At 33.0% G+C, this 25768-nt stretch overlaps 2 protein-coding genes across 5 annotated transcripts; one reads left to right on the forward strand and one right to left on the reverse strand.

Moving 5' to 3' along the window:
• The first annotated feature begins 6838 nt into the window (after positions 1–6838).
• LOC137811579 (uncharacterized) lies at positions 6839–8903 on the forward strand. 4 transcript variants are annotated; one of them, XM_068613369.1, is made up of 3 exons: positions 6846–6974; positions 7096–7198; positions 7724–8903. In XM_068613369.1, exon 3 carries the CDS (start codon positions 7752–7754, stop codon positions 8700–8702), a length of 951 nt encoding a protein of 316 aa, XP_068469470.1. In that variant the 5' UTR covers positions 6846–6974; positions 7096–7198; positions 7724–7751; the 3' UTR covers positions 8703–8903. The 4 variants fall into 4 exon arrangements, with proteins under 4 accessions (XP_068469471.1, XP_068469470.1, XP_068469473.1 ...); XM_068613372.1 differs by having other exon boundaries at positions 6881–6974; positions 7132–7198; XM_068613371.1 differs by having other exon boundaries at positions 6910–6974; positions 7127–7198.
• Positions 8904–21458: 12555 nt separating this feature from the next.
• Positions 21459–25483, reverse strand: LOC137811581 (F-box protein SKIP14). Its single transcript, XM_068613373.1, has 2 exons — positions 23636–25483; positions 21459–22614 (listed from the first exon to the last, which is right to left on the reverse strand). The coding sequence occupies exons 1-2, from the start codon at positions 24485–24487 to the stop codon at positions 22087–22089; spliced, it is 1380 nt and encodes a 459-aa protein (XP_068469474.1). The 5' UTR covers positions 24488–25483; the 3' UTR covers positions 21459–22086.
• Between the last annotated feature and the right edge of the window lie 285 nt (positions 25484–25768).

A 25768-nucleotide genomic window follows, 5' to 3' on the forward strand; every position in this document is an offset into this window, starting at 1 on the left:
AAAAAAACTGAAATAATAAGATTTCAAGTTAGAACACACACATAAGATTATGTAATGTAATATACTAGTAATAAATAAATTTGTGAATGTAATGTAATCATAATGGTTTGATAAATCTCTAATTTATACTAGAAAACATGTAAAATTTCAGAATTTTCTGATAAGTGTAACTATGAGAACTAAAACCTCAAAATACCTAAAAAAATACTCAAATAATACTAAAAAATAAAAAAGTGATAGTAAATGATGGATTGAAGTTTCAAACAACTTTCATTTTTTACGCGTCTCCATACAACATCTCTATCAAAAGTTATGACCGTTTGAAGTTTTGTCATGTTAAGTTTTGGCAACTCCAAATCTACCACTCTTCTCTTCAATCTGATGACTCCTATATAAAATATACACTAAATTAAGATCCCACAAAATTTTTTGGATAAAAAAATCAATTTCTATCTATTTTGAATGAATTTTACAATATTGCCTTAGCCTGTTCGTCCATCTTGTATCTCAAGACCCATTTTGTGTCTATTACATTATATTTATTTTTAAAATTGCATATTTAATTATTTATAATTAAATATAATCTTGTTTATTATTATAATTTAAATAAATATTTAGTAACTTTAATTAATGAATTAATTAATTTTTGAAATTGTTTCTTTAATTATTTGTGACTGAATATAATTTAAATAATTTATTATTATAATTTAAATAAATTAATTAGTGTAAGTAATTAACTAACTTATTATTTTAATTTAACCAACAATTTAAGAATAAAATTGAAAATTTGAAAAACCAAAATATAAATAAAAATTAAACAATTAAAAACGAAAAAAAATATAAAAAATATAAAAGTTGTGTTTTCAAACATGACTTTGGTTAAAAAAAAATAAAAAATTATACTTTCAAACACAACTTCAATTGAAAAAGAAAACTGAAAATAGTATTTGAAAACACAATTTATTACTTTTGTAATTTTTTAAATAATTACCCATTTATGTAAAAACGGAAAAAATTATCCTATATATAAATTTCCCCAAATAGTGACCCATCACGAATTAATGATAAGTAATCCCTTTCACGATGATTCACACATAAAATAACTTATCAATAAAGTTTAAAAATATCTTAATTAAAATAAAATTATTAGGTTAGTAAAAAGAGTTATTACATACTTGTTAATAAAAATGATATTTTAATATAATTCTATAGAGTTCCTTAAAACTAAAGAAGGTTATTTATTTTAAAGAAGAACCTTTTTAAATTAAAAAAAAAAGTCATATTTATCATCCTTACATTAAAATATTATTTATATAGGTCCATAAGGAGGTAGCTAAAGAAGTCACGTGATGAGTTGGAAGCAGGCATGTGGATGGAAGAGGAGGTACACTTAGTATCTAGATTCCATATCCACAATTACTTGTCCTATTCTGTTTTTGGTTTGTAGAATTCTAGGAAAAATGACAAGATATGAAAGGAGATAATAATGATCGAGAATGAGCTCATAATGTGGGGAGAATGAATGAGATTGAACTGAATACCACTTTACACTAAATTATATAAAGTCTAAATTTGACTAACTAAATTTCTAAATATAAAAATAGACACTCGACATTGACATGGCATTTTATCAAGATTTTTTACGGTTTGATTTATTTTTTCCAAACCTTTTTATGACGTGTTTCATTTATGAGAGAAAATGAAAACGGGGCAAGAATTAAATAAGTTGTTTGAAAATAAAAAAAATAAAGAAAAAAAGTTAACACTTTTCACTTTTTTAATACACTGATTTTGTTTTTATTTACCCAAATAATCCATCTTCCATTTTAAGGGCGAGAACATATATCAAGAAGAAGTTACCTTTTTTGAAAGAAGATGCATAAGCTAAGGGGGAGTATTTCAAGCTGAAGTGTTAAAGATGTTTAGTTGTTTTGATGTAATAGACTGAGTTATAAAATCTGATTTTTGCTTAGATACATTTTTGTCTTTTCAAACATCGTAATTTATATTCAAACTCTTAAATGTTATATCTTCTTGATATGAATAAATCAAAATTGTTGTTCTTGAAAAGTTTGACAACCCATCAAACTTATACTTTTTATATCTAATAGGTTTTATGGTGTTAGAAATGTTTATGAAAACTTTGTTGTTGTTATATATATATATATATATATATAAATTCAGCATGTTTAAACTTTATTGTTTTAAGTTCTATAAAAAAGAAAAATATTGTTAGTGTAAACTTCAATTATTCTAGTTTTGATTAAGTGTTTTTCACAATAAAGTATAAAACATGAATACGCTTTGTGTATAAGGTGATGTGTTTTATATACACATAAGATCATGTAAACACAAGTGCTTTGTCTGACAGATGATACAACATCTTGTAGTCTCTGCTTCATCTAATAAGTGGAGTTTTAATGAGATGATAAACGCAAAAAGTTAATTTCCATCAACAACCATCCTGACACTAGCATTTGTCTACCATAGTAAAGCTATATGGCATGTACAATCTCTGCTTTTACTCCTATTATAGTAAAAAGTTATATAATCTAGGTCTGATAAGTATATTCAACTATTTGGAAGTTTCTTAAAGAAGAGATAAAAATGTAATGTTGCATGAAGTGCATTTAATGCATCTTTATGCTTTCGCTCATTCAAATGTAAGAAGATGGGTATCAGAGCTCAAATATAAGAAAATATAAGATCAATATTTTACCTCAAAAATTGATTATCTATTGATGTCAAACATAAGAATTGTTCTACTTTTTATGAAGTAAGCTTAATTTTTTGTAAACATAATAAATTTTTTACTTTTTGTAACATGTAATCTAGAATTTAAAAACCAACTTTCAAATTGGAAGCTCTGAAAACAACTTATGGATTCCATGATGGAGAAATGAAAAATTTCAATTCTAAATTGTACAAGTCAAAATTTTCTAGTGGGGTGCTTCTCCTACTTCTGAAGCAAAAAGTTCACAAAACCAATAAAGAATAACAATGAAGATTAGAGTGGCAAAGTGGACTAGGTTCGGGATGCCAACCCGTTAACCTGCCATCATTTAGGTGGGGTTGGTAATCATTTTAAACCCGCCAACCCGCATTGATCTGGCTCTCCAACTCGTCGAGCCACAAACGGGGCAAGACAAGCCAACCCGTTAGCTTGTCTAGTTAATTAGATGCATAAAATTAATATTAACTTAATTTTGGTCCAATTAACTTTAATGTTATAATTTTTCCACACACTCACGCAAATATTATTCTTTCTTCTTCTTTCCTTTTGTTTCCTTTCTCTGTCTTTCTTTTCTTCTCAGACTTAATTGATTTGGGAGAAAATATTAGGGTTGATTTTACTCCATCTTCACCGCCATTGGTGCACTCTGAAAACTTCTCTCCTTCCTTTCGATCTTGCTACTACCACACCACCAAAGAATCTTGCACCGCTTTTGGTCCAACTTGCACCCTTTTGCAGATAAATTTTTAAGTTGTAAGTTCTACTACTGCCAATATTATTTCCCTGTATTTCCACTGCATTCCTGTTGGAGAAATTTAAGGAAAAAAGGAAGAGAGATGAAAGATATTGGTTAATATGTGTAAACTTAGATGTTGCCCTAAAATTTTGATTTCTTGCCTAAGATGAATGATACTCAGACAAGATTTCAATTTGTGTAGAACTATTTTTTTTTTATCTAATTCAAATTACTTGACATTTGATGTTTAATGCATTTTTTATCCTATTCTCCAATTGGAAATTGTTTGGTTGCCTTTAGTGGCTAGTTTCATGATTCAATATTTTCTTTTTTGATAACAAATTCCTTTTCATTTTCATTAATTAAAAATTGGGGTAATGATTTTAGTGGTGATTATTATAATTATCAAGTTAATGTATATGCATTTATCTTGCTACTGTTAAGAAAAGTAAATTAGTTAACCTCATTGTGATGTTGATGTTCATGATGATTATGTAACTTATAATAAGGTTGGAGATGTTTTTGAAAATGAATCTCAAAGTGTTGAACCTAATAAGAAAAATGATAGATCGACATCATCTAACCAGGATTGGTGTTTGTGATGATGGAAAAGTGAGGGCAATGTGTAATATTGGTGTAACAAAAAATATGTAATTAGTGGTAAAAACTATGGGAGTTTCCATTTAAAGTGTAATATTAAAATATGTTGTAAAAGAAAATATGAAGATGTGAGTCAAATGATTTTGAACATGCAAGGAAAGTTGAAGGAAAAAAGATAGATCAAATTGTGTCCCATGAATTGTGTGCTAATTTAATTATCAACATGGTTTACCATTCAAATTTGTTGAGTATCGGAAACTTAGGACCTGGATAATATTTGAATTGTAATGATGCAACTCTAGTTTCTAGGAATACTATTGAGAGTGGCGTATTGAAAATACTTATGAAAGAAAAGAGCATGATGAAGGAAGAGTTGAATAACATTACAAGTTTAACTTCTGATTTATGGACATCTTGCACTACTGAGGGCTATATAAGTTTGACAATGCATTATATTGATTCAAAATAGAAGTTAAGTAGCAAAATTCTTAACTTTTGTCATTTGCCTCCACCTCACATTAGATTTGAGTTGTCTAAGAAGATAAATGATTTTTTGCATCATTGAGGAATTAGGAAAAAAGAAATCTATATCACTTTGAATAATGCTTCTAGCAACGATATTTTTGAACAAAAAAAGTTTAAAAAGGCAACTTCCTTTGCAAAATTAATTTATTTTTTATAAGTTTAGAAAATTCAATGTCTTTTAGTGGAAAATGTAAATGATGAGGATGGAGTTATAAGAGATATAACTGAAAAAATGACGATGAAATTTGATAAATATTGGGATGAGTATAGTGTTGATTTTGCACTTGGTGCAATTTTAAACCCAAAGATGAAGTTAGAAACATTGAGATTCTATTGTGAAAAGGTTTATCCTATTTGTTGGTAAGTAAAGTTGGAGAAGATAAAGAAAAAAAATGTACATGGTTTTCTCTCAATATTGTACCAAGGGTCAACTTTAAATGTTTTAAAGCATAAGTATAATTATCTTTCATCATTATCTGCTTTCGTCAAGTCAAGCTTTTTTTTATGTAAGTTATTTACTTTGTTCTAATTCAATTATTATTTTTTCAAATAAATAAACTTTTTTGACTTATCATATTAGGAATTAAAAAAAATGCAAACTTCAAGCTGCTGCTAAAATGGGAATGAATCAGATTAATATATATTTAGATAAACCAACACTAGATCTTGGTTTTACATAACATATGAATGTTCTGCAATTTTAGAAGAGTAACAATCAATATTTTTTAGATATTTCATTACTGGCTAGATACATGATAACTACAGTTGCATTGCATGTGAATTTGTATTCAACATTGGTTCAAAGATTCTTAATAAGTATACAAGTTGACAATTATTTAGAAGTATGTTTTTGTGATGGTAATTTATTTACTTTAAATTTAATTATTTTTTATAAATAATTTTTTATATTCTTTTTTTTTGTCAATTTCATGCAATATTGAAGATGAAAAAGAAAATGAAAAATATGGAAAAGTGGAAGGAACTTGTTATAAGGTGCCTTCAAAATCCCTAAATTGAAACATAATTAATGACTTGAATTCTAACAAATGTCATTTTGATTATTTTTATTATGTTGAATTATTGATAACTTTAACTTTATTTTGATTTATGTGGCTAAAGTATGTTATACTTTTGTGATTAAATCTATTGTAACTTAATTAAGCACAATTGAAATTGAATTTGTGATACTTAGATAATTTTTTATTGTAGTAAATTGTATTGATAATTTTTTATTGTAGTAAACTGTATTTGGTGTTTTTGATATAAATTTCATGTTGTTGGAATCAAAATTAGTGTTTGTTAATATTTTATATAAAATCTTATTTATATTAATTTCTTTATATACCATTTGATTCGATTCATTGGAATACCGCTGATATCGACATTCTTTTGGTAAACCTTGTTTAATTAGAATAATAAAGTTTGGTTAATTTATTGATGTCGCTTACATTTTATATTTTTATTATAAAAAAATTATATTAATTACTACAAGAAAATAAATACATAAAAAAGTTAAAAAAAGCAAAAATGACATGTCAGTCCATTAGCCCACTAAATGAGATGAAAATTGGGTCGGATTACGAATTTAAGCTCATATAGTGAGTTATAAAAAGGAAAATATGGAGTGCAGTGAGTAAAACCCAAGAGAAAAATGTATTGGGCTACTAATTGTGTATGGTTGGTGTAATTCGGGCAGTTTCTTCCTGCATCCTCATAATGTTACGCAAAGACTAAACTGTTCCTATTATTTTTTAAAAACCCTAAAATGCACTTAAACTTATTTACTATTTTGCATTCTGGATTATGGAATCTGGAAAATTTTCGGATTGACACTTCTGGTAAAATTTTGGATCCACCAATCCATAATTTAATATATGCATTTCACATTCAAAAATCAATCATTAAAAATAGCATTTTGGATCCATCAATCCGTAAGAGAAATATGCATTCTGGATTCAGAAATCCATAATTAAAAAAAACATTCCGGATCTATCAATCCATAACAAAATTAGGCTTCCGGATTCAATAATCCAAAAATCAATAATTTATGCAAAATTTACTTCCAAAACACTCTCTCGTCTGGAAAAAAAATGATTAGTTCCAGATTAATGAATCGTAACACACACCCAGATTCCGATTTCCAGTATCCATGGTGCCTTTTTTCAAATAAAAAGTTAAGGCCAGTTTCGGGATTTAGAAAATTGTGGCGGTGCAGGAATAAAAACGTCGGAGTGCAGGAAGAAGAAGCCTGTAATTCGTTGTTTGGGACTTGGTTCGTTCATATAATTTTGTCGCAATTGGCTGTCGTCGCTCGCAGCTGAACAAAACTCTATTCCTATGCAAATCATTCCTACCATTTCTAACTTCGACTAATACCAGGTACTCTTCTTTTGCATTAGGTTTTCGTTAGCATCCTCGAAATCTTTTTGAGTGTGTTTACATGTCACAAATATATCTTCGTTATTATCTTTGTTGTTTCTTCCGTCTTTGACTTCTTTAGGTCTTCCATTATCTGATTCTGCTTCTTAAAGTGAAGTCTGAACTAGAGTTTTCTCCACTATCATGCTCGTGCTTTCGATGGTTCAGGATTTTAAGCGAATTAGGTAGGTCGGTTTGAGAGTGTAATTATATCTGAATTATTGAATTATAAATCAGAACAACGTTTTCTTTATACTTCGGTTTTTAGGACAACCTTAGCAAACGTGTTCTTGTTTCGGAAAATCATAGTGCATTCAGTTGAGCAGACTTTGGGTTATGTTTTGGCATTTCTATTGTGTTATTCTGTGTCGTGTCCGTGAGAATGCGGGTATGAGTCTGAAAACAACAGATAGTGTTTCCAGTGGACTGTGTTGTTCCTATTTTGAACTTGGGAAGGTAGAACAAATTAAACTCAAACTTTTCTAATCAGTCTAAAATCGAATTATGTGCTTCAAATTTTATAGAGTTATATCATTTAACTTGTCCAAAAATTGAGATACTTAAGAGGATTTTAACTATTGGGGAAGTTCAATTTATTTTACTTTTTATTTTCTTCTTCTACAAATGTTTATGGAGAAAGTTGATCCTAGAGAAATATGTTTTCACATACTTCACTCACTTGTTGGCTATTGTCAACTGATTTGTGTTAGGTACCTTGTGCTGAGAAATTTGGAATGAATGGAGATGACAATGTCAGCAACAAGTTGTTACAGTATGATTAGATTCAGTGGCGTTCTCCGGACAACATCACCATATCCCAAGAGAAAGCATGCAAACAGAGTCTTGAGAAAATTTTCCATATGTGCCTCACCATTTACTTCTATACTTGACCCTATCATTGTCCAATCCTCTCCATTTCAAGTGTTGGCTTCCAACCTTGGGACAGCCAATGTCCCCCAAAGGTCAGAGGAGTGGTTTGCCCTTCGCAAGGACAGGCTTACTACTAGCACATTCAGTACTGCGTTAGGCTTCTGGAAAGGGAGCCGTCGCCTTGAGTTGTGGCAGGAGAAAGTGTTTGCTTCAGAGGCACAAATCATGGAAGTTTCTAGGAATAGCGCCATGGCATGGGGAACAGTCAATGAAGCAGTAGCTATAGAGCAATATAAAAAAATCACAGGTAATGAAGTGGGCTCAATGGGGTTTGCAGTTCATTCGAAGCAGTCTTATGATTGGCTTGGTGCCTCCCCTGATGGGGTTCTTGGGTGCTCTCCAGATGGTGGACTATTAGAAGTTAAGTGCCCTTATAACAAGGGCAAACCTGAGGCTGGCTTGCCTTGGTCAACCATTCCTTTTTACTACATGCCTCAAGTGCAAGGGCAGATGGAGATAATGGATTGTGAGTGGGTTGATTTGTATTGCTGGATGCCAAATGGAAGCACTATATTTCGCGTGCGGAGGGAGCGTGAGTATTGGAACTTGATACATGAGATTCTACGTGAGTTTTGGTGGGAAAATGTGATTCCAGCGAGGGAAGTTCTACTGTTGGGACGTGAAGAAGAGGTGAAATCATATAAGCCTGCATCTACACACAACAAGACAGGATTAGCAATTGCAAAAAGCATAAAGTTGGCTAGTGAAACAAAGCTCTTATGCAGAGAAGTTGCAGGCCATATTGAATTTTTTAGTTAATTCAAGCTCACAAGTAATTGGTTAAGCTATTGATTCATTTTGCATCCCAAACATTATTACTGTCTTTCATGTGTTGGTTCTTTTGTGAGGTTTGGTGCCTAAACTGGAGGGAGAAGTTATAGGTACTGTCTTTGGCGCCTGTTGTAAAACTAAACACCATTTGTAGACAGTGCCCTTCAAAGCTAACAACATTTGTACACAGATCTTTAGGTTTTTGAAATCCTTTTTCAAAAAATGATGTAATTATAATTAAGTTCTGCAAAATATTTTTTAAACGAAAAATAATTTCACATAGACATTTCTTGAGATGCAATTCAGAGAAGAAGCGGAAAAACCATCATTTGCTGAACCAATCTTTTGGCAAAAAGACTAGGTCAAGTGGATTTGGTTTTCTACTAGAAAAAGAAAGCACAAAAACTCAATAAAATAAGGACAGATATATTTAAACACTAGTGCAAAAAAATTCATAGACAACGGTTTCTTTAGCAATTTGACATTTGTAACCGCAGTATGTAGTAATACCTTTGGAGTATAAACAATGGTTCCAAAATTGTCATTTACAAGTCACATTTGGACGAAAATTCTTTTTACAACCGCAATGTATAATGAAAATAAAATATGGTTATACACCGTCTCAGAAAAAGGTATAGACATTGTGAAAATAAAGCAAAGAGTTTTTTTTATTCAATTGGGAAAATTGGGATTGAGGTTCATCCTTCTTACTCTTTTTTATTTTGAAAAGCATAATAATATTTTATCCTTGATATTGATGCTCATATAAAATTCATTTATATCGATTTCTCGCATATAAAATTATTAAAAGAGTCTCCTAAATATCTATTCCTCGCATATTTATAAAAACTATTTATCCTTATGATTAAATTTTGATATCAATTAACATTTCAAATCTATTCCTAGCATTCAAATATGTTAAGCATTATCATTTAGGTCAGAAACTTAAAAGTACTTTTCAGTCAAATATAGGGATCAAAATCATGGTAAACAAGCCTTACAAATAAAATGATAATACCAATTTTACTCGTTTTTATTTTGAAAAGCATAATAATATTCTATCCTTGATATTGATGCTCATATAAAATTCATTTATATCGATTTCTCGCATATAAAATTATTAAAAGAGTCTTCTAAATATTTATTCCTCACATATTTATAAAAAATCTTTATCATTATAATTAAATTTTGATAGCAATTAACATTTCAAATCTATTCCTAGTATTCAAATATGTTAAGCATTATCATTTAGATCAGAAACTTAAAAGTACTTTTCAGTCAAATATAGGGATCAAAATCATGGTAAACAAGCCTTACGAATAAAATGACAATACCAATTTTCAATCAAAAACATAATATTATATTTAAATATCACCTTAATACATAAGAGTTTGAATAGATTATTCCCAATCCCAAATCATCAAATTAGCCACTCATGTTGGCCATTACAAGCATGGAAAGTTAGAAAAGAAGATCCAGGATGTTTCTCCTTGACGGCTGTCTCCATTAGTGTTTTCTACCACCTTCTATTCTCCTAATTATGTTTAGGGTTATTCATTAATATAAGGACAAAGATATATATATTTTTTCACTCTTCAATCAAAGTGTTGGTGATGTATGATTGAGTTTCAACTTTCTTTGCTCAAATTGGATTAATGAAATACATATCAAAGAATCCATAAACATCTTGATTCCTTTCATTAATAGAAACTCCAGATAGATACTTACAAGTTATTAATTTAAACATAATCAATAATAATTTAATAATAAAGTAAATTAAAATATAGGTGAAATATACTTACACCATAAAAAATTGAACAATGGTTATATTGAGCTCCTTTCGAGCTACAAATTCTAACACATTTAACATGTATATGTACAGGGAATGTCAATGTTTCTTCCAAAAATAAGTATCATCCCATGGAACCTCTAGTGGGTTTGTACCAATAACCTTAGTAGCTGATAATAAAGAAGTTATAGGATCGTCAATGACTAGAAGTTTCTTTGCGGATTTGGTTTTCGACGAGGTTTCTATAAAATAAAGAACATTTGTATTAAATTAGATATAATACATAAATATAAATTAATATAATAAAATTAAATTCTTATTGGGATTCTGGAATAATTCGAACGAGGTGTCTAGGCCAGACTATGAATGTCTTAACTCCCTCGACCACAATAGTTACCTCATCTGTAGGTAGTGAAACACGAGCATCAGCAACTCATACTTTGTTCACCGTCACCTTCACCACATCAGGGGAGAAGCACGTTATGTAAGGTAGTGACTCATCTTTCATATTCATCACTTATCTTTCATATTCATCACTTATGCGAACTGGGTTAATCCAATCTCTATATATTATCTTCGGTCATTGAGGTGTTCACTAATTCGTGTGAAATCTCACTTTTTTTTATTATAGGTATGAACCTATCCTATTCGAGAGATTCACTTTTATTATAATTTAATAGTACATAAATTTAATCAATATTTCTTATATTTAACGAAACTTCGACATCATTTCACATTGGTCTTCAGGTGGCACGAAATGAAATTGGTGACACGAAATCTCCACAATCATCAAATATGCACTTAAAGAACAAAATGAAATGTTATGAACCAAAATTACGTAAATATATTGCATGTCAATTACAAGTTACATACTACTAAACTAATAAAAAGTAATTGTTCTTATCAAATTGTCCACCTAGATAATTCAAGACTCAATACAACTATTGTCACTACAACCTCCTATTCTTTTAAAAAAAATTACAATTGAAGAAGTAATAGACAAATACATGTATTAAATCTCAAACGGAAAACTAAGGGTCTCTCATATGAGAAAAAATTGTCAAGAGTCGAACACCCCCAAACTCAATACCAAGACGTATCAAAGAATTATAAATATACATGTAATATAAAATTAACAAATTTAATCATACATACAATTTAATAAAAAATATTAATTAAAAATCAATAAAATATTTATAGTCTAATTACAAAATCTAATTAAAAGTCATTAAATTAATTATAAATACTAAATAATATTACTCTAATTACAATCTAACAAATTAATAATTCTATTATAACCTAACAATTAACATAATATGAATTAATAATAAATACATATTAACATAAATGCTATAATATACAAATTATAATAAATACTAAAATATACAAATTAATATAAATACTAAAAAAATATATTAAAAAATATTAAAAACACCAACCTACAACGACGTTGGTGAAGGGAAGCGGCAATGACAACAAAAGAATAAAAGAAAGGTGCGATGATGGCAGCACCAACGGTAGTGGCAACAGTGAGAGAATGAAGGCAAAACGAAAGCAATGAGAACCTTGAACAATGAACCAAATGGAATGAGCAATGAGTGTGAATGAAGAACTTACAAGGGAATAATGTAAAGAGGAAGAATGCAAAGAGACGTTGAAGCTGCAAAGAAGACAATATGAAAATGCAAAGAACGAAAGTGTAAGTGATGCGCTTCAAATTAGGATAAATAACGGAAGTATAAATGGCGATTCTTAGGTAAAACCGCCATTTATACCTAAGCGTATTGGAATATACAATGACTTTATAAAACTGATAGATGGTGGTTCCACCCCACAACCGTCATCTATTCTCTTTATAATTGGAATATACAGCGATTGTATCATGAACCACCGTCTATTTACTTGTTTTAATTTTAAAAATGTCACCGTATTTTGGAAACACACTATTCCTAGAAAAGTAACTAGAAGTATGACAAAACAAGATGAGATGATCTTGATCACCAAAATGATCTTCATTTTATTTATTTGTATTTCTTATTAGTGTCTATTAATTGTCATTTTTAGGTACAAATAATATTTCTAGTCTAAGATTTATTTGGATGTAACTTATTAATGGAAGCATCCAAGTCACAATAAAGATTGATGCAATTTGAAAAGAAGACAATAAAAACGTGTGTTACAAAGGAACAAGAAAAATATAACTAACTAAGGCATGTATCATGTCTTTTACAAATCTTGGCCAAGCTTGACAAAAGAATTTAAAATTTAAATTTTGAATCTCAAATTTCCTTTTCTTTTTTATTAAGATTAATATTTATATTTGATTTAACAATTGCATTTTAATTTTAGCACGATTGAAACTATAAATAATCATCTTGCTTATTTGTACAAATCACTTTTTCATATATGAAAATTAGTGCTTTTTTGCTTTGTTCTCTCTCTTCCAAAGGGATTTGGCGCGGGTAGGGTTTATGTGGATGATTGTTCATTCTCCAACTTGATGGTGGACGGTGGTGACACAAGGATCGTGGATGTTGGTCGATGACAACGCGATAGTCTGCCAAGACACTAGTGGTAGCGTGACGACTCTCTACATTTGTGTACAAGGTGTATTCTTTCCTTAAATCTTTTTCTTTATAAAGGTGTTTCTTCTTGGAACTCCTATTGCACACAAAGTTTCCACCTTTTTCTTGTAGCCACTTCTAATTTATGGTGAAGTCAAGATTTTTATAAAACTTTGCGGTAAAGTTAAGATTTTTATCAAAATGTGTAGTAAAGTCAAGATTCTTATCAAAATTTGTGGTGAAGTCAAGATTTTTATAAATTTTTTTGGTAAAGTCAAGATTTTTATCAAAATTTGTGGTAAAGTCAAGACTTTTATAAAAATTGTGGTATACTCAAGATTTGGAGTTGTGGTGGTGTGGTGAGTAGTGACTTTTGGAATAACGCGGGGTTCTAAGGGTTTCCTTATCCCATGGGCTTGTTTGAAGGATTGTGAAATATCTCCTGCAAAGACGGTATATGATAAGCCTAGCCAAAGGAAAACTTTTGCTCAGGCTTTGGGAACTACATGTGATATTCCTTTGTCCGAATTACCCACTCCTTGTATTAAGGGAGACATGATTGTGGTCCGGATAGATGAGACAGATTACTTGGCTGGACTTGAGGATTGCAAGACCCATCTTCATGGTCGAGTTATTCTTTCTAAGGGGGGTAAACCCCTTACACACTTGGACTTAACTAAAAAATTGCAGCCGATGTAGAAGGCTCTTGGACCGTGGAAAGCAATTCCTATCAAGAAGGGTTTCTATGAGTTTGAGTTCGCTTCCTTAGAAGACATGCGATGGGCCCTCGGGATTGGTTCCTTGAAGTTATCTCTAGGTTTCTTGAGACTTTTTACTTTATTCCAGCTACTATGAAGAGTACCAAAACTCAAGCTTGAGTTTGACTATATAGGTTGCCTTTAGAGTATTGGAGATCAAGGGCGATTTTTTCCATCATCAAAGGTCTTGGTACTCCTTTGTCTTTGGATGAGAATACTATGAGAAAGAAGAGGGGTATGTTTGCTAGAATGTTGGTAGATATTGATATGTTGTCCCCTATTCTCGATCACCTCTTGATTGAACATTCGAACTACATTTTTGTGGTTGGTGTGGAATATGAATGACTACCTTCTTTTTGCTCTCATTATAAGATGATAGGACATGAGCTTGCTCAGTGTCGGGTCATACATGATTATGGTCATGTTCCTGGGCCTCAACAAAAATCTTCTCAGAAGATAATTTTCGATGAACCAGATAAGGGGAGGATTATGGCTCCTAAACAACGTCAAGAATATCGGAAGAAAGATCTGCAACCGAAGCTCGTGGAAGGCCCCACAGATAATTCAAACTTTGTTGTTCTTGGTGAGGCTAATGCAGGGTCACCCTTAGGTCACCTTGCTTCTGATAAACCAAGAGGACTAGAGGATGATTTTTCTGATATGCCTCCTTTTAAGGATGCCTCAGATCACGAATCCAAGAAAGGGTTATCCACCCATACTTCGAATTTTCCAGAACAAGGAATGTTACCTATTGTTATGCAAAGGCAAGGGCTCAAAGTCTCAAGCTCCTATTCAGGATCTTCATGTGGAGGTATCACCTCCTGTGGGAGATCCATCTCTTTATAAGACTACTTCACTTGTAGTTTCTAAAACACCATTCACTATTCCTATGGATGGTCATCACATGTCAGCAATTGTGACTGTACCATCCTCGTCGTTGGTCCTACAAAATCACTTTTCCTCTCTTGAGGGTTTGGAAACTACAGATGTGGGAGGTGATCCTTATATTGGTACGTCTACAACCATTGTTGAATTTAATTCTGACCATATCACTGTTGAAAATGATATTGGGTCAAAATTTTGGACTAATCCTAATGAAATGGAGGAGGATGCCAATGATATCGGGGAGGAGATAGTTCATACTAAAAGAAACCCGGGAGACCACCCAAGGGGAATGGTAAAGCTGAAAAAACTACTAAGACAATTCTCATTATAACGTCGAAATGAAAGTCTCTTCTTTTTTCTGGAACGTTAGAGAACTGGGAAACCACAAAACTGTGGAGATGTTGCTTAGTTTACTTAAACTACATAAACCCCTTCTAGTTTTTCTTGTTGAACCAATGGTGTCGTACACTGATGCTTTTGAAGTCCTTTTCAAATATGTTAATATGCATTTGGTGGCTACGTGTCCTATTGTTAATAAGTTTGCAAAGCTTTGGTGTTTGTCGGTCCCTAATCTGGTCCAAAATTTCTCGGTAAATGATCAGTTTATTTTTGTATCTTGCCATCTGCACGATAAATGTTTTAGCTTTGCAAGTGTTTATAGTGCTAACACATACTTGGCTAAACGGTTTTTGTGGAGGGATCTTGGTTCCTTCATAGGGACTTGGTGTATTTTGGGAGATTTTAATGTTGTGCTATCGACGAGTGAATGTAAAGGGGGGGGGGGGGGGTGGCTCCTAATCAGGTTTCTTGTAATGATTTCCTTGATTGGATTAATACTAATAATCTTACTTATATGCCTTTTACTGGATCTGGTTATACTTGGTGCAATGGAAGAAGAGGGTTGCATAGAATTCATAGAAGACTGGATAGGACTTTATGTAACGGAGTATGTCTGGATGAATGAGATTCATGTTCTTATCAGGTTCTAGTTAGAAATTGTTCTGACCATTTCCCTATTCTTGCTAGCCTTGCCAGTAATTCTTTGAAGAAGGTTAGCAATTTTTGTTTCTTTTCTATATGGGTTCAGGACAGTTCATGTCTGAAGCTTATTCATGACTCTTGGAATAATAAGGTTGTTGGGTGTCCTATGTTCTTTTTTGCAACATAAGTTAAAAAGGTTGAAAACTGAGCTTCGTAATTGGAATAAAAACTCTTTTTGTAATGTTCACAATGCAGTTATTCTTAAGCAAGGTGATGAGAATCAAATAAAGGAGGCTTTTATTAATGGAGGAAGAGGACATCCACCCTCACATTTGAAGTTCTTCCTTCTAGTCTTCTCAAAATTAAAAGAAGACATAAAATAAAGATGAGGCCCAAGCCCAAAGCCCAAGCCCAAGCCCAAGAAGGCCAAAGCCCAAAGAGTCCAAGTCCATCCCATGAGGGGCAAGGCCAAGCTTTGAAATACTCTTGTATAGTTTTAGGAGGTGTGGTTATTAAATAAAGGTGTGTGAAAATGTAAAATAAAGTCACATTGTCCATGTGACTTAGGAGAGTGGTGTAGGTGTAGTTTTTGGAAGGTGTCATAGTAGAAAAAGGTCACACCTCCCATGTGACTTGTTTTTTGTGGGAATTTCAAATGAGTTTATTTGAAATTTCCCACCTATTTTTCAGCACCTTAGGCTATAAATAGAGGTGCTTCCTTTGTAAAATTCAGATTGGAATTAATCTAAGAAAACTCTACTCAAATTTTGAGTGAACTTTGGAGAGCTTTGAGCCTTCTTCTCTAGTCTTATCTTGATGGATCATTGGAGTCCTCAAGTGGCGGCATCACTCTCATCTAGGAGCATTCCACACTTCTAGTGGCGAGATCATCCAACATTCTTCCATCTTCATGAGCACTCTCTTCTCCTTCCTTTCTTCTCTTTCTATTGTTTTTGTTAGCTTGTGTTCTTGAGTTTTGGTTTGGTGTTCTTGCTGTTTTTTTTATGAGTTTTGGTTCGGCAGTTTTATATTTCAGTCCATTCATCTTGTTCCTTTGCTTTTCTTACTCTTTTGTTCGGTTCAATTTGACTAAAATTGGTTCATCCAAATGAGTTTGGGATTTGGTACTAGTTTTTGGTGAGTTCTTGTCTTAGAACAATGATCTAACTCTAAGAAAAGTGCCTCTATAATGTCCAACTCAAAGTGATTCCTAAGAAGGTGAAGAACCTTTCTCTTCTAAGCTAGTGGAATCACATCACAAGGTCTCCTCCTTGGTATTCAACAGAATTTAGAGAATTCTAGTATGTCTGATATTGATAGGCTTCTCTGTGAAGAAAAGATAGCTAAGGAGGAGCTTGATCATGCTCTTTGCTGTCAATAGTTGTTTTGGAAAGAAAGAGCTAAGATGCTTTGGTTTAAAAATGGGGATAAAAATATTACTTTTTTTTCCATGCTGTGGTTAAAAGGTGAAATAATTCTGGTGGAATTCTTCGTTTACAGATTGATAATGTGGTTGTTGAGGATCCTAAAATCATTGAGAAACATATTTTGGACTTTTATAAAACTCTTTATGCTGAGTCTATTTCTCATGATCAGGATATATGTAATATGGAAGATTTTATTGGTACTTATGTTCCTAATCTGGTTTCCTCTTAGGAGAATATGATGTTGATGAAATTTCCTAATTTTTTGGAAATCAAGAATGTTATTTTTAATTTTAATGGTAATAGTGCTCCTAGTTCCGATGGTTTTGGTGGTGTTTTCTATTGGGATATTATTAGGACAAATGTTTGCAATGTTGTCCAACAGTTTTTTAAGCAAAACTGGGTTCTCTCTGGAATGAACAGTAATGTGGTATCTCTTATTCCTAAGTTTCAGGGTGTTGAATCCATCAAAGATTACAAGCCAATAGTCGTTACTAATTTTAAGTTTAAGATTATTTCCAAGATTTTGGCAGATCGACTTGCTCTTGTGGCTACCAGAATAATTTTTTCTAATCAGTATGGGTTTGTGCAGGGGAGATAGATTCAGGATTGTATTAGTATTGCTTTAGAGGCTATTAACATGCTCTCTAAAAAGGTTTGGGGAGGTAATGTGGCATACAAAGTTGATATTCATAAAGCCTTTGATACTCTGAGTTGGAAGTTTTTATTATTAGTTTTGACACGCTTTGGTTTTTACCCCTCGTTTGTCGATTGAATTAGTATTATTCTTCGGTCTGCTATGTTTTCTATCAGAATAAATGGCAGTCTAGTGGGTTTCTTTCCTTGTAGTAGAAGGGTTAGACAAGGTGATCCCTTTTCTCCTCTAATTTTCTGTCTTGAGGAGAAATTTCTCAGTAGAGGTCTTTCTAAGCTTGTGAATGATAAAAAGATTCTACATATGGTTGGTTCGCAAGGTTTTCTCACTCCCTCCCATGTTTTATATGCTGATGAAATTTTTGTTTTCTGTAGGGCGGATAATAAGTCTCTTAGAAATTTGAATACTTTTCTTAAAACATATGGTGATTTCTCGGATCAATATGTTAACAATTCTAAGAGTAGTTTTTTCACCATGGATAATTCTACCAAATTTGTCACCAAAATTCAACGTATTCTTTTTTGTAGTCATGGTTGTTTGCCTTTCAATTATTTAGGAGTGTCTATCTTTGTTGATGCTCCAAAGATTCGTTTTCTGCAACCTTTGGCGGATAAAGTCAAATTAAAGCTAGCATCTTGGAAAGGTAAATCTCTTAACATGATGGGTCAGATTCAATTGGTCAATACAGTGATTACGGGAATCATATAACTTTAATTTGTATAAATGGTCTGTTTCTCTTCTTAAGCAAGTTGAGCAGTGGTGTCAAAATTTTATATGGACTGAGATATTATGAAGAAAGGCATATCTACTATTAATTGGACTACGATTTGTTCTCCCCTTGAGAATGGAGGTTTGAAGATTATTAACCTGCACCATGAAAATAATGCATATCTTCTTAAGCTTTTTTGGAACTTTGCTTATAGCAACAAATCTTGGTCTTTGCTCTTGAAAGCCAATGTTCTTAAATCAAAATACGAGTTTAAAATGGTTTATAGATCCTCTTCTTTTTGGCCTGGAATTAAGCAGTTTTATTCTACTATACTTGATTATACTTCTTGGACCGTTGGTACAGGTTCTTTTATTAATTTTTGGAATGATAAATGGTGTTCTACTACTCCTTTAGCACATATTGCAGGATTATCTGATGATATTAGCATTCTAGATACAGTTTCTCAGTTTGGATAGGTCATAATTGGAATATTTCGTTGTCTTTACAACAGGTGCCTCATCTTTTTAGTCATATAATGGTTAGGGTGGATTAGGATGTTCCTAATTGGATCTAGATGAGTCTGGTCAGCTCACTCTTAAATCGACTAGGACTTTTTTTCTTGGAACCAGGAGTTCTCTATGGTTGGGGTAAATTTATTTGGTCTTCAAATATCCCACCCTAAAAAACTCTTGTCTTTTGAAAAGTTTTTCATGAGCGACTTCCTACAGATCAACATATTCAAAATAAAGGTCTCCATATTTGTTCAATGTGTACGCTTTGTGAAAAGCATGAGGAATCTATTTATCATTTATTTTTTGAATGCCCTAATGCTTTGTTTGTTTGGAGCAGATTTTTCCTACTTCTCATTTTTCTAATAAGGATGATCTTCTTTATTTTATTAAGAGTGATGGTAGTCCTTTGGTTAAACTAATTATGCTTGGTGTGATAATTTTTTCTATTTAGATGCTATTGCGTATGAGGAAGTTTTTTGGTATTAATACTCGTACTAGTAAAGTTCTCCGTCCTCTTCCTGTTAGATGAAAGTTTCCTTCACCAAGCTAGATTAAAATTAACACTGATGGGGTTGTTAGGGGTTATCCAGGTCTTGCCACTTGTGGAGGTATTTTCCGTGGGAGTATGAGGGAGTTTATTGGAGCTTTCTCTACGTTTATTAACATTCAGACTGCTTTAGTTGCTGAATTTTATGAAGTTATATATACTTTGGAGGAAGCTCAAAAGTTCGAACTTACTAATGTCTAGCTAGAATGTGACTTTGCCTTGGTTTGTGTTGCATTTACTGCTAGGACAAATGTTCCTTAGATGCTTCGTAATTGATGAAATAATTGTCTTAATTACTGTGAAAAAATCAGGCTTAGAATTACTCATATTTTTCGTAAAGAGAATGTGTGCTCATAAGTTGACTAATTTAGGATTTATTCATAGAAAATCCTTTCATTGTTATAATAGCCTTCCATCTAGTTTGTTATTAGAATTCTTTATTAATATGTATAGTATACTTATGTATCGTTTTTGTTAACATATGAATTTTGATCTAATCCCCCATAAAATATGTATTTCTTATTTTTTTTTAATAATATTTTTTTCATGTGATAGCAAATGATTGTTGTTACTTGAGGTGTCAGTCTAGCTGAGATGTCAAGTAGAATGTGATGTCTAGGTAGAATGTGATGTCTAACATGAAATTTTTTTATAAAAAAGTATATATAAATATTAGTTTGAGAATGCGACAATCTAAGTGAGTTCATTTCTAAGAGTTTTATCTTAATTCTCGGAGATAAAGTGACAATACAACATTAGTGTTTATCTTGGAGAAAGAACATGAAGCTTCCAAGTTCAAGTGGTGCTCCTTGCTTCCATCCAATTGTGTTTAGTTTTCTTGAATATTTGGTTTCCTTCTCGATTCATACATTATATCTCAAATCAAATTCTTATGATTGGAATCCTCAATTCAAGTCTGATGAAAATTAACTCTTGATGTTTGTTTGTTTTATATGCCTATATTTCAATGCATAAATAACAAAATGTTGCTTCTACGTGTAAGAAAGTTTCTGACCAAAATTCGAGTTAACTTCTGAATGCCGATGGGGTTTTAGGTGGTTTGAACGAGAAAGCAAGCACACTCGTGGTAATCCTCCCAAAAGCTTAAAACCAAGACAAGGCAACAAAAACGTAACTTATGGGTTTTGAATGACTTTTACCACACCTTTTCATCTATGCCATGCCTTGGTTTGTCCAATACACAGAGCAACAGAAAGCAAGCAGCCTTTTAAAAATGTAATACCTTGCTGTCCAAGTTTTCTTATGCTTGAAAAGTAGCATCTTCCTAATTTTGACCAAGCAGCAAAGATTTACTTTCTTAGGAAGCCAGTCTACGCTAAATGGCCAACATTGCTGGCTACCAAGACATCCATGTTCTTGGTGTAACGTAGACTGCCGTAGCAGAAATGTGTAAGCAACAACATTTCTGTTTCTTCACATTTGTTTAATGCAATCATTTTAGGCAAAAAGTATGAGCGCTCTCAAACATCTTTCACAGGTATCAAGAAAGACAGGGCCAGAGCAGTCTTTTATCTGTTCAAACAATGTTAACAAAGTGTACCTAAAGCTAAAAAACAAAATGGGAGACTAGGGAGGGTTTTTTTTGTTTCTCTTCTAGGAGGACAAACGTACTCTTCTATAACCAGATGGTGCATATTTACTACTCCGTTAAAATATCCCTATACTTTTGGATCCCTCCATAGCCAAGAATAAATCAGGATGTGCAGCTGTAATATTAGGAGAAATTCTACACTATGCAAAATAGTTAATCACAGGGAATATGTTAAAACTATTATTACACAACAGGATAGACTTCCTAAAATCAAAATACCAAATCATTCAACGACGTGTCTGAGTCAATAGATGTCCACAAACACTTCTTTCGATATTGGGCGGAAAAAATAAGTGAACAGAAACAGATTTGTCCCAGAAAATACAAGTAGATAATAAATAGCATTCATTTTCAAGTTCAAGTCCACCGTAAATGCATTTCATTTGGTACAAGCTAATGCTAAAAGTGACATAAGCGTGGATTTAATGACATCATAATACCACTTTCCTTATTTTTCTCCTCCAAGGATGGCAAAAAATAAAATAAACACTGTACGTACACCACGACCTGGCAAGAGTCAATTTATCAATACAGCTAATGAAAAAATAACCAGAAGTCTAAAGATCAGAGTGTTCAAACCGGTTATGCATTAGAGCCAATCACAAATGTTATCCGAATGCAACGTCGCAAAGCACAACACCCAATTGCAGCCCTCGTCATAACCTCATAATCACAATATAATTGAAAATGCATAGTGTGCAATACGTGATCAATAATCATGGTAATCAATTTCGTTCCTGCAGGTTACACTCCGGTAGCTGCGGAAACACAACAATGAAGTCATTTTCCACTTTCTCTACGAACGGAAAACCCCCATCAAATGCATCCCACCTCCGAGACCAATTACAAAGAACGCCAAAGAACTCTACAGCATTCAACGAATGCTTCATATGACTTCCACAGAAAACTTTTTCTCAAAAGACTTTGACACGAACTCTAGCTTTGTTCATGAATAATAACTGACTTAGCTGGTCCAGCCTTTCCATCTGAACATTTGACTAGCTGCTTAGAACAGGAAGAACAAAGCAACTCCAGACAAAATGTTTCCTCGTATTCACTGTCATTGATACAGTGGCCACACTGACTACACCGGGGTATGCATAGAGTGCATGCCCTGCACATCTGAGGGGTGTGTCCCATCCCTTGACAACTCTCTGCCGGACAATCATATACAAGCCTCAAATTCTGGCATCGTGGACAAACTTCAATATCCATAGCTCGATCATCATAACAGGACAGATACAAATTTCCCCTGCGATAGAAGTGCGGTTTGTGAGACTGCTGCATCTGCTGCTGGTTATCAGCACCCAACAAGAACCTCAACTCTTCAAAATGCTTTTGTGTAACACCATAAAGACCACCTATGTGTAAATGATTCACCCCTTGGGCACCGACAGAGTTGTAGGCTTTTAACATACCCACAATACCCTCAATACTGAGTCTTGTACATCCAGGAACGCTCAACTGCATAGTTTTGGGGAAAAATTTACTTCGTTTATAATAAAATATGGACAAAAAAAAATATGGCTGAAGCTATCAGGCATTTAACGCTTAGGGTAGTTAGTGCCATAACAGGTGACAAGCAGAGATTATAAAGCAGACCAACAATAAATCACATGATACATTAAACAATGACAACATCAACAATGAAAAAAAAGACTAGATATGTATTAAATTCATGAGAATTATTTAAACTGAATGCATCTAACCTTTAAAATAAGCTTGAATGAATCAAAGTTGACAGTTAAACAATTAATTTGCCCCAGCTATATGATTAAGTTTTATTTCATGTCTTCCCTTGAAAATATGGGGTTTAATTCCTTCAAACATGTATAGCACATTTCTACTAATGGATAAAAATAGCAAACCAAAATAATGACAGGACAGACCCGCAAATTACAAACACGAATACCTTTGTGGTCAAAGGATAAACTGCTTAATTGGTTAGGACAAAAATAAAGCATTTCCCACACCTACATGCATCCATATATGCCTCTACCGATAACTGATAAAGTATACAGCTAATTCCAAAATAACCCCAAATTGATTTTCTGTAATGGAGGACAGAAAAGGATATTAAAAATAATAAGCAATGATGGTGAAAAGGGCCAAATGTCTCATGCACCATATACAGTCAAATAAAATATAAAAGAGGCTTGCTAACAAACATGTGCCTTGGGTAAAAAAAATCCAATAAATAAAATTATCGAGAACCACATTCAAAGTGTACAGCAAACACGGCAAAGGTTCATTAATAAGACTCAAAAAAGACTTTTATATGATGATTACTTCACCAGTTCCCCAAAGATACTTTTTAACCATCTTGCTGTATAAAAGGAACATTCAACGAATAATTAAAATAAAACAACAAAACCATCTGACATGATCCCAATTAATTACACAAGTAAACCCACATAGAAAAGCTTCAGATGAATTTAAGTTTCAATATGAAATTCACAAACACAGTATGCCAATGGATGTTCACCTTGGTTAATTTGGTATTGGTTTCAAGAACTCGCCTCAAACCATCATCAGTTATCCTGGTACATTCAACAAGGCTCAAGCACTGAAGATTACCTTGAGCCCTGTTAGCCAATCGGAAAAGAACATCATCAGTTATCCTCTCATTCAAAGGCTGATCCACGTGGATACTCCTCCACAAAAGCGGATCATCATGAACCGTGGCATGCAGAGATTTACAAACTCTTTCCACAACAAGAAGATCAGACAACCCCAGATAACCAAGAGAAAAACTCAAGGCAGGGTGAGGACCACACTCATCACCCCCACCTCCTCCTCCAAGCTCATCATCCCGTCTCACAACATCACCTCGTCTCACAACATCACCCGACCCGCTAGTGGCGGGAAAACCCGACATATCAGCATCAGAAGCAGATCCAACCCCAAAATTGTTCGATGCAGCAGCAGTTCCATCATCACTCAGAGAACTACACTCGCCAAACCCTATATTCTCCTCTATCTTCTCCTCGACACACGCACGGAACCTAAAAGCATTGTTCCAAATGAAATTCAACCCAGCAAAAAGCTGGTAATTTTCATCACTCGCCCCAAGCTCATCCCTTCTATACCCACCATAATCAACCTCCAAATCCTCAAGCCACCCAGTGATGGCCGTGAAGGTGGTGCTGATGTCCATGCCGAAGGGATCCGAAGGCAAAAGATCGACAATGTCATCATGACTCGCACCACCACCAGCCCTATCTCTTCCGTAGTCAAAGCAATTCTCAACACCGCTCTTCTCCGGAATCCCCATCCTCATCGACGAAACCAATTTATCCTTAGAAAAAATCGGTCGATGCGAGAAATTCAACGCCATCGCATGTATCTATCTACCTATGTATGTACACAACCCTAAACCAATCAACAAACCCTAATTTTTTTCACGAGGTCCTTTTTTTTTTCTTTTCCTTCCCAGAAAAGGAAGAACACCAGAACAAGAAGAAAAAGAAAAAAAAAATATGAAAACCACAAAAAATTAAAACAAAAAAAAAAGTGTGGCCCTGGCTGAGATCTAACAAGAAAACCCTCGATTTCGGATGGCAAACTAAAACAAAGCACCAAAAACTTCACAGAGTTTCTTGTGAATAACCCAATTGACAATAATTTGTCTTAAAAAACAGCTAGAATACGATGAGAGGACAAATAACAGAATCGAATTTATCCACAGAACAAAAAATACAAAAGGAAATCCCTACTCTCTCTTTCTTTTTTCTTTTTTTCTTTTTTTGTCTCGTCAACAGATAGGCCTGAGGATTGACAGGAAAGGAAGATGGTGATAATATTAGAGGAGAAGAAGTATAAGAAGAAAGGAATTTGCAAAGTTGCGTCCGAAAGGAGAAAGCAGAAGGTAGAAGAAGAAGAAGAAGAAATAGAAGAGGAGGAATGAGAGAGAAACCCTAAATTGGGGAAAATAGAAACCTTACAGGTATGGATTTGGAATCCTGAAGGAAAGAGTTTGTTCGTTTAGCGAAGGGAAAAGGGAATCGCGTTTCCCCTCGGGTGGGTGCCGATGCCGATCGAGTTCGCGGTAACGAGAGCGAGAGAGAAAGAGAGAGAAAACTGCACATTGTATTAATATATATATAAATGCATAAATAAGATGAAAATTAAAAAACAATAATAATAATAATAATAATATATAGAAGGTAACGGTGAAATATAATGTAGAGTGTTATACGGAGATAGATTGAGAAGGGTCTGGGGGAGGGAACACGTGTGGGCTAAAGCTGAGTTCTCATACACTTTCTTCGCATCTTCTGTGTATGTGGCGGGAGAACCATAGCTATATCTTCCCTTCTATTTCTTCTTTTCTGTTATCTTCACGCTTTTTTCTCTTTTTACTCTCCTTTTCTAATATTCATTTCATATGCTATTTTTTTTCTTTATTTCATTTTCCCTTTTCAATAACTAATTCTTCTAACTGTTTCCTACTTTATTTCCTTCAATCTCCTTTTGAATATATCAAACATATATCTATGTTACTATTTTTATGAATAAAATATTCATTTATTTAATGGAAGATCATACTAAAAATGGATGTTTTAATATAAACATATTTCATATATTCAACCATTACCACCGCCATTACTGCAGTTAA

This window comes from Phaseolus vulgaris, chromosome 2 (genome assembly GCF_000499845.2).
Source record: "Phaseolus vulgaris cultivar G19833 chromosome 2, P. vulgaris v2.0, whole genome shotgun sequence".
Classification (NCBI taxonomy): Eukaryota; Viridiplantae; Streptophyta; class Magnoliopsida; order Fabales; family Fabaceae; genus Phaseolus; species Phaseolus vulgaris.